Consider the following 13,971-nt stretch of genomic DNA (forward strand, 5'->3'; position numbering starts at 1 on the left):
CAAGGCCAGCACTATAAGGAACAACTTCTCCTACTAGTCCCCCAGGCCAGCACCATCTAGTCCCCCAGGCCAGGACCATCTAGTCCCCCAGGCCAGGACCATCTAGTCCCCCAGGCCAGGACCATCTAGTCCCCCAGGCCAGGACCATCTAGTCCCCCAGGCCAGGACCATCTAGTCCCCCAGGCCGGGAACATCTAGCCCCCAAGGCCAGCACTATAAGGAACAACTTCTCCTACTAGTCCCCCAGGCCAGCTCCATCTAGTCCCCCAGGCCAGCACCATCTAGTCCCCCAGGCCAGCACCATCTAGTCCCCCAGGCCAGCACCATCTAGTCTCCCAGGCCAGGAACATCTAGTCCCCCAGGCCAGGAACATCTAGTCCCCCAGGTCACATTATCATTCCAAAAAGTGTTCAAATAGGCATAGTGATTTGCAATTCGATAGACATATAAATTATGTAGTTCTTCAAAAGAGCGACATGCACTTGGATGGAGTGGCATTACAGGTCAAGAAGTGGCATCTTGTTATTGGCACTAACAGACAAATAGTGTGCAACTGCAACCCGCAAATCGACCTGCATGTGGGCATAACGCCCCCTCGAGCATCCCATTGGTTCCTGCATGAACGATCCCCCTCTAGTACGCCATCTTCATACTTTTGTGACAATTCTGAATGTGGGTCAAAAGGGAAATAAAAGTGTTCTGAGTTTGTTTCATCCCAGTCTGCTGTTACTAGCTAGTAGGAGGCGACACCGGTAGACAGTGTACTTCACTCCCGCCTGCCGAACACCTGCCCTCACCATCGTTAACAGAACTGCGGGAAAACAATGCCAGATAGGCGAGGGCAAAGGACACCGTCTACCAGTCGCTCCTGCCTCCCACTAGTACAGCAGTCGGAAGGGACACCTTGTGCTAGCTAACTTGCTGGTTAGCGAACCCGTGTGCTAGCTTGCTAGTTAGCGACACCGTGTGCTAGTTAGTTAGCTAGCACACGGCATCGCCACCACTTCCCACCTGTTCTGTTCTGAATAAAACAGTGCCTGACAGGAGGGGGCGAACTCCACATAGTTTGTTGGCCAAAGCCTATGGGGAAATGAATGTGTTTTTTATAAACACCGAAAATAAGGTCTGTGGTAAACACAGGATTAGCAATTTATATACAGAAAAAAAACTTTGTCTCCTAAACTTCTGTTAACCTCAGTCCTTATTTCAGCGTTTATCCCAAAACCCCATTCTTTCTCCATTAATTTCCCCCATAGGAATGGCTGAACGACCTGAACCAGATGTTACTAATTTCCAGTTAAACTGGCGAGCTCTTCAACATTTCCGCATTATAAATGGTTGTGAGATTTGCTTCCTGTATTACCGACGCGACAGAATCGATAATTGTGGCATACTGAGAGTGTCTTGAAGAGCGACAGCCCTGAAAATGATTCTGTTGGTTGCCTAAATGCATCACCATATGGACTAGGCCTAAAATAATGTCAGACGTCATCACTCTGTATTCTATGCGTAACCTCGCCTACTATTGCTATTGTAAACTACCCAACAACAGGCAAAGAGACAGTTTATTCAAATGTTGGCTATCCATGTGATACATATTTACTAACTTCCAATAGATGTGTTGTTACAAGCTTATTTACACGAACCAACATGCGCAATTAGTAAGGCAAAGACGCCAGGTGAAAGTCAACTGCGACAGCAGTCAAGCATTAGTGTTCTTACCTGTACACGCTCGGAAGGTCTGATAAATAGCCTAATCCTGTCTTCAACACGTTGTCTTCTTACTTATTACAGCATGCTAAATAAATGTTCATGTCACGATACGATAATTATTTTACCAATTCTGAATACGCCATACTTAGAGCGAATGTTAATTGTGCTGGAAAAATTGAATCACTTACATTTATGATAACAGTTTAAAAAACGATACGTCGTGCATTTATCCCAAAATATTATGCGGGGAAACAAAACGATGAAGCGGCGTGAAGTGAAATGTCGCAACTTGGTAGCTGGCTAAATAAAAAGCAGAGACAAGCGAGACCAGAGGAGGGCGAGGTAAAAATCGAGGGAGGGCAAAAGCAGAAGGGAGGAGTTCAGGAGAAAGTGTTGTTTGGTATTACGCATTGCCGAAGAGCCGTGCATTGCCTCCATTTTAGGGGAATCCCATTAGGCTGTTATCCGCGGCAAGAGGGCGGTAACTGGATGGGTCACTTCAGGTTCTATCTCTACCCTTTATATTTTGGCAAACCTACTTTACCGAATGTCATGGTCCACAATCTCAGGTATACAGCTTCATGTCCTAAATGGTAGTACAGGGTAGCCACCGTCATAAGCATCTATTACAGATCACAATATTCTTTCATTTATGATAATGACTCACCTGTAAAAACGTGTCAGACACAACTAGGGATAAACCTACCTGTAAATCTAGTACCTATGTATGCTGCAGGTAGAGGAGCACTGTGGATCATTGGTGTGCTGTTATTGTAGCATGTGCAACATTCAGATTTCTATCCAATCACTCCTATGCACAATTGTAAAGTAATACACACAAAGTATAATTTACACAGAAAGGGATGATCATTTAGACCAGACCAGATTCACCAAAACACGAGATGACATTTTCAGTGGAGACAGTTGTTTTGACACAGATTTGGCACCACCTGCTGGAGCAACAGAGAGAGGGGGACGAAGGGACAGCACTGGATTATAATGACGGGTCCAATCGTGACCTGGCTGGCAACTGCACATTTGTACCAACCAGAGACAGGTGTGTAGGCTACATGTGTAGTAAGGATGTGGACATACCAACACACTCTACCTGGTGTATCAGTTTCAAGACATGACACCAGTGAATATTTTTCATACAAAAGAGGAGACAAGGACAGCACAAAAATAAGTGAGTTACATACTGTGCTACTGATTGAGGTCATTATTACATCTCATTTAGTGAGACTTTTTTATTTTCTTCTTCGGTCATTTCAAGTCTTTCTCAGTCATTTGTGAGCTGCATGTCATCTGACAAATCATTCAACAGCTTTACCAACATAATTCACAACAACATTGTGGCATAATATGAATAGAAAAGCAGCAAGGGAGAAAAAAGCTTATTCTCTTTGAAACAAAATCCGTTACAAAAATGTGCTTATAAAATCAATATCAAATGGACTATCAGGGAAAATATTTTTTCCCCCTGGTATATAACCAACAATTCTGTACGTGAACCGTAAGGTTTCATCAGAAGGCTTGGGCGATTGAGAGGTGCATGGTATTGGTAGTCACCCTGTCCCAATTGGTACTCTATTCTCTATGTAGTGCACAGCTTTTGACCGGGGTCAAAAGTGCACTATATTAGGGAATAGGATGCCAATTGTGACGAGCCCTGGATTTTCTCTATGAAATGTCATGACCACAATGTGGGTTAGTGAAGTACACAAAAATAAATTACATTGAAGAAAAATAAGCACGTTTTGCTAAATGGAAAGCTGTCCATGGACTACAGGTTCGGATGCAGGCTAAAGGGAGCTGTACGCTGTTAGTGGAGAGTTTTGAGAATGTGTGTATCCCATATCTCCTTGTTCCCGAAGTGTGCATTTGTTCACTACTACCCTCATATAGCATTGGATTGGTATAGGCATGGTTAAAAACACATTTTTCTAATACCAGTAATTTCCTTTCAAATCCATGGAGGGACGTGAAGACGTGCACATTTGCAGGAAGCGCCCATAATGTCTGTATAGACAAGGCTCAACTCTTCCCTCTTTCTCCAACTTGGTCCTCTCACTACTACCGCCACTGTTCCACATTATCCATGTAGTCCTCACTGGGGCTTATCGCTGGGCCAGGTTGTAGGGGCAGTCCATGAACTCCTGCAGGGAGCAGCCGGACCAGTCATCCCCGGGGTCGTAGCTGGGCAGCTCGGCCAGCGTGGGGGCGCGCCCGTCACACACGTGCAGGGAGGCCTTCCAGGTGGCATCGCGCTGCACGTGCCGCCACTCGCTCAGGTTACGCCACACCGGGTCACGCAGGATGGTGATATAGTAGTAGTTCCGGCTGAAGAACAGCAGACAGATAGAATATAGAGACAGACTGACCAGAGAGAGACAGACAGACAGAACAGAGTGAGACAGACAGAGAGACAGACAGACAGAAGACAGACAGACAGACAGACAGACAGACAGACAGACAGACAGACAGACAGACAGACAGACAGAGACAGACAGAACAGAGAGAGAGACAGACCAGAGAGAGAGAGAGACAGACAGACCAGAGAGAGAGAGAGAGGCACAGAACAGAGAGAGGCAGACAGACAGAACAGAGAGAGGCAGATAGACAGAACAGAGAGAGAGACAGAGAACAGAGAGAGAGACAGACAGAACAGAGAGAGGCAGATAGACAGAACAGAGAGAGAGACAGACAGAACAGAGAGAGAGACAGACAGAACAGAGAGAGAGACAGACAGAACAGAGAGAGAGAGACAGACAGAACAGAGAGAGAGAGACAGACAGAACAGAGATAGACAGACAGAAAGAACAGAGACAGACAGACAGAACAGAGAGAGACAGACAGACAGAACAGAGAGAGAGACAGACAGAACAGAGAGAGAGACAGACAGAACAGAGAGAGAGACAGAACAGAGAGAGAGACAGAACAGAGAGAGAGACAGACAGAACAGAGAGAGAGACAGACAGAACAGAGAGAGAGACAGACAGAACAGAGAGAGAGAGACAGAACAGAAAGACAGAGACAGACAGACAGAACAGACAGACAGAACAGAGAGAGAGAGACAGAACAGAGAGAGAGAGACAGAACAGAGAGAGAGACAGAACAGAGAGAGAGACAGAACAGAGAGAGAGACAGAACAGAGAGAGAGACAGACAGAACAGAGAGAGAGAGACAGACAGAACAGAGAGAGAGACAGACAGACAGAACAGAGAGAGACAGACAGACAGAACAGAGAGAGACAGACAGACAGAACAGAGAGAGACAGACAGACAGAACAGAGAGAGACAGACAGACAGAACAGAGAGAGACAGACAGACAGAACAGAGAGAGACAGACAGACAGAACAGAGAGAGACAGACAGACAGAACAGAGAGAGAGACAGAACAGAGAGAGACAGACAGACAGAACAGAGACAGACAGAACAGACAGAACAGAACAGAGAGACAGACAGACAGAACAGAGAGAGACAGAAGACAGAACAGAGAGAGAGACAGACAGAACAGAGAGAGAGACAGACAGAACAGAACAGAGAGAGACAGACAGAACAGAGAGAGAGACAGACAGAACAGAGAGAGAGACAGACAGAACAGAGAGAGAGACAGACAGAACAGAGAGAGACAGAACAGAGAGAGACAGAACAGAGACAGAACAGAGAGAGGCACAGAACAGAGAGAGGCAGACAGACAGAACAGAGAGAGGCAGACAGACAGAACAGAGAGGCAGACAGACAGAACAGAGAGAGGCAGACAGACAGAACAGAGAGAGGCAAACAGACAGAACAGAGAGAGACAGAACAGAGTGAACAGAGAGAAAGATATCTAGGTCAGTTAATTTGTCTTTAGACTTGTTTAGAATTCAGCACCTCTGTTATATAACTTTAATAACCAACACAATAGTCTCAATGAGTAAGTCACAAACGGCACCCTATTTCCTATAAAGTGGCCTACTTTTGAACAGGGCCTCTGATCAAAACCAGTGCACTACAAATGGGAATAGGGGGTAATTTGGGACTCTGCAGTTCAAGATGAACAGAGTCACAATAGAGAGAGTCACAGGGGAGGTGCTTGCTATTGACCCGGCTTAACCAGACCAGAATCCCCTTTCAACCCTAGAGAAGCATGGATGCATTTGTCTCCAATTGATCATACATAATAAAATATGAGATGTGGATTCAATTTAGGAACAAGATACTGAACAAACTGAAATTGTTGTCCACAAGTAATTTCAAATCCAGTGCTCTGGGTGACACTCTTACCTGGGAACTGTAGACTTCTTGGGGGGCTCGCGCGTGTTCATGAGACGGCACGCAGTTGGTCAGCTCGGTCCAGTCCGCGTGAAGACCACAGCTTCAGCCAGTGGAGAACCGAGAGAAAAGCCACGTTTCCCTTTTACCTGACCGGTAACAGGGGCATTTCTTTTGGCCAGCATGACACTCACAAGGCCTCTCGAGTTTAATATTACGCAACAAATGTTGTGCCCCCTGTCTAATGAATGTGTAGAAAAACAATAACATCATCTTCCTGGATATTGAAGTCTACGAGTCGACCGAGGTCTGCAGAAGTGAAATTGAAGCGGGGAACAAAACGGGCCAGGGCACAGTCCTCAGCGACGTATGTGTCCTGTCCACTGAGGCCAATGTCGTTTCCCTGGGACCCGATGGCATTGCTGCCCGAGTTGGAGGCCAATGATCCTAGGTGCAACAGTTGGCAACCGGAGCTAGGACAAAGGTACTGAAGCACAATAACGCCAAAGAGCAAGATTATCACCAGGGCAATCAAGAGCCGGTGGTGGTTGGTGGACCTTTCATCCATCTTCCCGAGAGAAACTAAACCACATTACTCAAGCAGTCTGACCCACTGGGCCCTGCCTCGGTTGGAGGCAAACACTGCTTTCTAGCTTTATTGCTTTCACTTCGTTCACTTAACAAAAACGATGGCCAGCTATGGCTGGCTAGCGGAACAAGTAGCCAGGCTAAGCTAGCCACACAACATTCGCATACAAACAGAGGGCTTTTGATGTTTCACGAAATAATTATGTTGCAGACGTGACAACATTTACCTCACAAGTCTGCTTGTATGTCACGAAAGCATTACAGATGTTGTGTTTCCCACCAAGAATTAGGTGCTTATAGCCCCTTTCCATCACCATGTTCCCGATCCCTAAACTTTCTTCCCAGAATCCCCTGCGTTGGCTGGGGCTCGTGAAATGACGGCATTTACATACATGGGCGGAGGTTCTCTGATGTGAGCCAATCAATGACTGCATATATTGGCCAATCCATAAAGATGTATCTGTACCATGCTGCCCAGATTTGATATTGTGATTTTATTACTTTGTAGATGCATACAACACCCGCATGTCAAAGTTTCTAGAACTATACAGAGGAGTTATCTTAACTAGATAACGCTTTCCCGTGATCCTCGATATACCGCCGAAATAGCTCAGTTGGGAGAGCGTTAGACTGAAGATCTAAAGGTCCCTGGTTCGATCCCGGGTTTCGGCAGGTTTATACATTTTGAATGAATTTGAAGACTGCAGTGCTCGCATACCATTGGGATATTCTATGTGCCACGGGTTGAGAACCAAATACTAAAATAAAATATTTGATAGTCAACGTGTTTCCTTTTTCTATACAATGAAGGCCTACTGATGTTGGAAGGTTATGGTAGGCACCACAGCTTTTCAGACCTTTCCAGAGGAATTATCTACTCTCTTTGTGAAGGAGTAGAGACAATACCTTTCGTCTCTAAACACAGAAAGGCATGTGCATTATTGACTACTCATAAAAAGTCTAATGGGTTTAATTTGAATCTTACATACAAAGAACCACACACTGTGTACAAAACAATTAAGAACAGCTATTTCCACGATATAGACTGACCATGTGAATCCAGGTTAAAGCTATGATCCCATTGATGTCACTTGTTCAGGTTAAAGGATTAAGCCTTGAGACATAGATTGTGTAATGTGTGCCAGTCAGAGGGTGAATGTGCAAGATACAAATTTAAGTGCCTTTGAACATGGTATAGGTAGGTGCCAGCCACACCAGTTTGTGTCAAGAACTGTAACACTGCTGGGTTTTTCAGGCTTAACAGTTTCCCATGTGTATGAAGAATGGTCCACAACCCAAAGGACATCCAGCCAATTTGACACAACTGTGGGAAGCGTTGGAGTCAACATGGGGGGGAGACACAATATCTGCATTTTTCAGAGAGCATATGCTTCTTCGTTGCAAAGGTTCATTTGTTGAAATGCATATCTTTAAAAGGTAATGTTTCATCTTTAGGGTAAACCTAACTAGTATTTAGAGGGTCATTATGTAAATGTCAGTAATTCAGAATATAAACCATTCAAGAACATTTAAATATCTGCAGTCTTTATTTCAACAAGACTAGGAAGACACCTTTTCTTTTACAATTTAGCATCTATCTCATCTTGTTTTTCTCACAACATTTAGGAGATACTCAGAAGTAAAAACATGGATTGTTATGGCCTCTTTCAGAGACATCTAAAATGGCTGCTCAGTTACATATTACTTTGTCACTCATATGAATCCCAAATGACACCCTATTCCCTATGTAGTGCACTATTTTGACCAGGGGAATAGTGTGTCCCAAACTCCTCAGTCTTCAAAGATGACGCCATGCTGTTCTGGTGGGCCAAAGACCGATGGGGTGTGCCGTCATATAGAGTGGCTTGCAAAAGTATTCACACCCCTTGGCATTTTTTCCTATTTTGTTGCCTTACAACCTAGAATTAAAATGTATTTTTGGGGGGTTGTATCATGTGATTTACACAACATGCCAACCACTTTGAAGATGCAAAATATTTTTTTGCGTGAAACGAACAAGAAATAAGACAAAAAAAACTAAACTAGAGCGTGCATAACTATTCACCCCCTTAAAATCAATACTTTGTAGACCCACATTTTTGAAGCAATTACAGCTGCAAGTCTCTTGGGGTGTCTCTATAAGCTTGGCACATCTAGCCACTGATTTTTGCCCATTATTCAAGGCAAAACTGCTCTAGGTCCTTCAAGTTGGATGGGTTCTGCTGGTGTACAGCAATCTTTAAGTCATACCACAGATTCTCAATTGGATTGAGGTCTGGGCTTTGACTAGGCCATTCCAAGACATTTAAATGATTCCCCTTAAACCACTCAAGTATTGCTTTAGCAGTAGAATTAGGGTCACTGTCCTGCTGGAAGGTGAATCTCTGCCCCATTCTCAAATCTCTGGAAACAGGTTTCCCTCAAGAATGTCCCTGTATTTAGCGCCATCCATCATTCCTTCATTTCTGACCAGTTTCCCAGTCCCCGCCGATGAAAAGCATACCCACGGCATGCCACCACCATGCTTCACTGTGGGGATGGTGTTCTCGAGTGATGAGAGGTGTTGGGTTTGTGCCAGACATAGCATTTCCCTTGATGGCCAAAAAGCTATATTTTTTTGTCTAATCTGACCAGAGTAGCTTCTTCAATATGCTTGGAGAGTCCCCCACATGCCTTTTGGCGAACCCCAAATGTGTTTGCTTATTTCATTCTTTAAGTAATGGCTTTTTTTCTGGCCACTCTTCCGTAAAGGCCAGCTCTGTGGAGTGTACGGCTTAAAGTGGTCATATAGACAGATACTCCAATCTCCACTGTGGAGCTTTGAAGCTCCTTCAGGGTTATCTTTGGTCTCTTTGTTGCCTCTCTGATTCCTTGCCTGGTCCGTGAGTTTTGGTGGACGGCCCTCTCTTGGCAGGTTTGTTATGGTGCCATATTCTTTACATTTTTAATAATGGATTTAACGGTGGGATGTTCAAATTTTCTTAGTTTTTTTTTAATAACCCAACCCTGTACTTCTCCACAACTTTGTCCCTAACCTGTTTGGCGAGCTCCTTGGTCTTCATGGTGACGCTTGCACAGGTGGTGTTGCAGACACTGGGGCATTTTGGGAACAAGTGTATATCTGAGATCATGTGACAGTTAAATAAAATCCACCTGTGTGCAATCTAATTATGTGACTTCTGAAGGTAATTGGTTACACCAGAGCTTATTTAGAGGCTTTGTAGCAAAGGGGGTGAATACATAAGCACCACTTTTCCATTTTTTATTTTATATAATCTTTTTTAAACAAGTAACTTTTTTCATTTCACTTCACCAATTTGGACTATTTTGTGTATGTATTACATGAAATCTAAATAAAAAAAACATTTAAATTACAGGTTGTAATGCAACAAAATAGGAAAAACGCCAAGACGGATGAATACTTTTACAAGGCACTGTATCCATCTCCTCAACTATCAGGCTCTGTCTGAAATGACACTCTATTCCCTACATAATGCACTTCTTTTGACCAGGGCTCACAGTGCACCTTTAAGAATAGGGTGCCATTTCAGACACATCTGAGGTTGTTCCATGGATCATAAACAAGGAGAACCCCTATGGTACTATAAGCTAGACAAACACACCTGCTGCCGTGCCTACAGGAAGTTCTGCGGCCATTACTGTCCCACATTTACCATTTGAGATTGAAAAAAATAATTTGATGACAGAAACATTATTAAAAGCCTGCAAGTTGAGTGTGGAAAGGCAGTATGGATATTTCCTCTGCAAAGGCTGCATAGCTGTTTTGGCTGCATGTCATCACAATGTCCTGTCCTCAATCCCCAAATGTCCTCAGGCATTCCTTCCAAGTCGTGGCGGCCGGCCAGGCGTAATCCTTGGGGGCATTAGAGGTTTAGTGCAGAAATGTGTCCAGCACCATGGGGGCACAAGAGGCACAAAAGGTATTGAGCGAACAACTTGTCCAGGCATCACCACCATACATCAGCCAATCACCTTAGAAGACTTGACAGACTGCAACATGAAAGTGTTTTTTTTTTCTTAACAGAATTCAAATGTAAAATAGGAAATCTGAAACCAATACCTTCGGTTAATTTGTAAAATTATCAATATCTTTTCATCTACACAATATATCAATACATTCTGAGTACTGTATTTTTTGAATGCATGTTTGTAAATGCTTTAAAATAAACATGCAATTAAATAATTTACTGTACAAAAGCAACTAGTGGATAATGTGAGGTGAAACTTTTAGGTGATGTGAATTCAAACATATTGTGCTTGTCAGTTGTCCAATTCAACACAAACTCAGTTACACCGTTGTGTCTGGAGAGACAGAAAAGTACTTCTGCTGACAACAGATACAATTGATTGATTTGAGAATTCCCAGAAAACAACATTTTCATGACCATGAAGTAGTTACTAACGTACCAAGGTTTCATTTTCCATGCAAGAGAGAATATATCAACTTCAGTTGCAAACAGTTGAAATTATTGGATGCGAAGGGGGGACACGTCAGACAGACCTAATGAAAGTAGAGGTAAATGTCTGTATGGGGTGCAAACAAGCACCCCAAAACAATCTGTGCACAGACCACCAGCTCCTACAACTAACAATACAATTCATTGTAGTACCTAATACATATCTTTATTACAAAACATGTGAACACTACCTCCACGTAAAACCCTGTGTTCCAATTTGATCATACTCAGTCCACAGTTCCCTCATCTCCAATTCAATTCACAGTCACTTGTATCTGTTTCTCTTTTTTGCTATATCTAAAAGATGTTGAACATACAAGCCACTCCCTGCCAAGATCTCATTTTTTCATGTCAGACTGACTGTGCAGAGTCACTGCCCCAGGACACCCGTCAGCTCTGCCTTCTTTGGGGAATTCCAGGGAGAGAGAGCCCCTCCTGTCAAGTCTCCAGCGTAACCTATATCAAGACTGCCCCCATACATCCAACAGCTAGTTTATAATGATGATGTTTCAGAGAACACATGTGGTATGATCTCAGTGGACTGGTTAAGAGTGTAGTTTAGGATGTGATGGATACAATCCTGGGTACACAGAAACCCAGAGAACCCCTCACCAGCTAGTTCCATTTCCTACCAAACAATCAGCCCTGTCACTCCTCTCAGTGTTTTCCTACAGATCTACCAGTCTCTTGTACTTTCAGCTGTGTGAGCCAGTCTGAAGCTTCAACATGTGACCAAGATTTCCATTTCAATGTTTTCGTACACATTCATCCCTGACCAGCCTGACGATACGGCCACTATATCTTTAAAAAGAAAAGGAAGCACACTCATACAAACCAGAAACATTGGCAAACATTGTTCCTTAGTTGCGCTCTTGATAAGGGAAATGTATTTGTGAATAGAGAGCATATTGTTAAAATGAAAAGCACTCAGACACACTACAAAACGCACACAATCCCGGGTTCCAATTGAGATATCCTTAAGACACTAACACTCACTTGAACAACAACTAAAATGTGAATAATAGGCTAAAATGGTAGAACTGAAAACACTGTCGGTGATGTGGCGGTGGAGATCCTAGCTTCAAGGGGCTAATCAGTTAATCAGGACAAAATGCTAATAAAAAAGTGAATATTTTGGAAGAAAATCGTATCGCTGTACACTTGATGTCCATTTTTATAAAAATTAAAAGTGAAGTTATTATAATATTAATAACTCCAGAGCCCCCCCCCCCCCCAAAGATGGCGGGCAGACAAAGGTCCTGAAGGCAGTCTTTTTTAAAGTATCTGACAGTTTTTCCCCCTTCTCTCTGGCAATCTCTCCCTTCCCTTCCCTTCACTTCCCACGGCAGTTTTATCTCCAGTGGGGGGCGAGCAGGGCCAGGACAAGCGCACTGAGTGCCAGTGCCATGCTCCCGTGTACCACACGGACTCCGCCACTCGTGTCCTGGTGCACCACCTTGACTACGCGGGGGTTGATGGGTGTGGCCGTGGTGGAGAAGTAGATGTCCCGGTCCACCTCACAGGACGGAGAGTCACAACCGCTGCCACTCTCCTCTCCTCCGCTACCGTCCTCATCTGGAACAGAGAGAGAGAGAAGGTTGATGAAGGCCATGAACTCAGGACTACAAACAGCATTCAAGGATGAAAAGAGGAGTGATCAAGTCTGTTGTAACATTTTGAATGGTAACACCAAATTTGTGGTCCCCTCTAGCTCAGTTGGTAGAGTATGGCGCTTGCAATGCCAAGATAGTGGGTTTGATTTCCGGGACGACGTAAAAGCTTTATGCACGCATGACTAAGTCCCTTTGGATAAAAAAAGTGTCTAAATGTCATTGAAGGTTCCTTCTCACACATGTAAGCATGAGTCATCCAATGTTCCTTCTCACACAGGGAGGCATTCGTAGGTCAACTGAATACATTATCTGGCCTAGATATTCTTCTCATCTATAGACAGGTGGGGTGTTTACCATCAAAACCACTGGGTGTGCACTACGTAACTAGGAGGTACAACAGACAGTGGGCTTACAATCAAAGGATTATTGCCAATTTGTGTAAGCTTAGTCTGCAAATGTTTATTGAAAACAAATACATTTGCCCAGTAAGCACCAACATAGTGTCTTAATAGGGCGTTGGGTCACCACGGGCCAGAACAGCTTCAATGCACCTCGTCATAGATTCTACAAGTGTCTGGAACTCTATTGGAGGAATGCGACACCATTCTTCCACAAGAAATTCCATCATTTGGTGTTTTGTTGATGGTAGTGTAAAATGCTCTCTCGGGCACCGCTCCAGAATCTCCCATAAGTGTTGAATTGGGTTGGTATCTGGTGATAGACAGCCATGGCATATGATTTACATCACTGTTGATCAGTCTTCGTCACTGAAGCTCCTACTAAACGTGCCCCAACAATCACCCTTCTTTCAAAGTCACAGATCTCTCCACCCAGACATGGTAGCTAAACTTAATTGGCAATTAGGCCTGCCCAACATTTTTATACATGAACCTAAGCATAGTGGGATGTTACTCCACACCAGTGTGGAAGCACCTGCTTTCAATATAATTTGAACCCTCATTTACTCAAGTGTTACCTTTATTTGATCATTTACCTGTACATTGTTAGCTAGCTTGCTAATTTTTGCCAAATTAGCATAGACGTGACAAGAGTCAAAACACGTCAACACAGCTTCTTGCTAGCTATCTGATCGTTCAGAAGATAACACATAGCCTTTTACCTCAGTTGTGCATGCATTATTGTGGAGAGTTGTGGTTAACTTCTTATGGCTAGGGGCAGTATTGAGTAGCTTGGATGAATAAGGTGCCCAGAGTAAACTGCCTGCTACTCAGTCCCAGTTGCTAATATATGCATATTATTATATGCATATTATTATTTGGATAGAAAACACTGAAGTTTCTAAAACTGTTTGAATGATGTCTGA

The 13,971-nt window shown here is 43.7% G+C and overlaps 3 protein-coding genes and 1 non-coding gene across 9 annotated transcripts in view; 1 reads left to right on the forward strand and 3 right to left on the reverse strand.

Annotated features, from left to right (window-relative positions):
• mbnl3 (muscleblind-like splicing regulator 3) overlaps positions 1-2,044 on the reverse strand; it is a 101,440-nt gene extending 99,396 nt beyond the window's left edge. For all 6 annotated transcript variants that reach the window (XM_064973342.1, XM_064973341.1, XM_064973344.1 and 3 more), the window contains exon 1: positions 1,723-2,044. The gene's annotated coding sequence lies outside the window, so the exon portion shown is untranslated. The remainder of the gene's footprint in view (positions 1-1,722) is intronic.
• Positions 2,045-2,929: 885 nt separating this feature from the next.
• On the reverse strand, positions 2,930-6,895 carry hs6st2 (heparan sulfate 6-O-sulfotransferase 2). The gene is made up of 2 exons (XM_064973350.1): positions 5,981-6,895; positions 2,930-4,089 (listed from the first exon to the last, which is right to left on the reverse strand). The coding sequence occupies exons 1-2, from the start codon at positions 6,019-6,021 to the stop codon at positions 3,831-3,833; spliced, it is 300 nt and encodes a 99-aa protein (XP_064829422.1). The 5' UTR covers positions 6,022-6,895; the 3' UTR covers positions 2,930-3,830.
• Positions 6,896-7,155: 260 nt separating this feature from the next.
• Positions 7,156-7,228, forward strand: trnaf-gaa (transfer RNA phenylalanine (anticodon GAA)). The gene has a single exon. It is a non-coding gene; the product is annotated as a tRNA-Phe (tRNA).
• A 2,576-nt stretch (positions 7,229-9,804) lies between these two features.
• The window catches only part of gpc4 (glypican 4), a 62,602-nt gene continuing 58,435 nt past the window's right edge, over positions 9,805-13,971 (reverse strand). Inside the window, exon 9 of the mRNA XM_064973351.1 lies at positions 9,805-12,609. Coding sequence (XP_064829423.1) covers positions 12,386-12,609 — 224 coding nt within the window. The 3' untranslated portion in view covers positions 9,805-12,385. The remainder of the gene's footprint in view (positions 12,610-13,971) is intronic.

Source organism: Oncorhynchus masou, chromosome 9 (assembly GCF_036934945.1).
Source record: "Oncorhynchus masou masou isolate Uvic2021 chromosome 9, UVic_Omas_1.1, whole genome shotgun sequence".
In the NCBI taxonomy this organism is placed as follows: domain Eukaryota; kingdom Metazoa; phylum Chordata; class Actinopteri; order Salmoniformes; family Salmonidae; genus Oncorhynchus; species Oncorhynchus masou.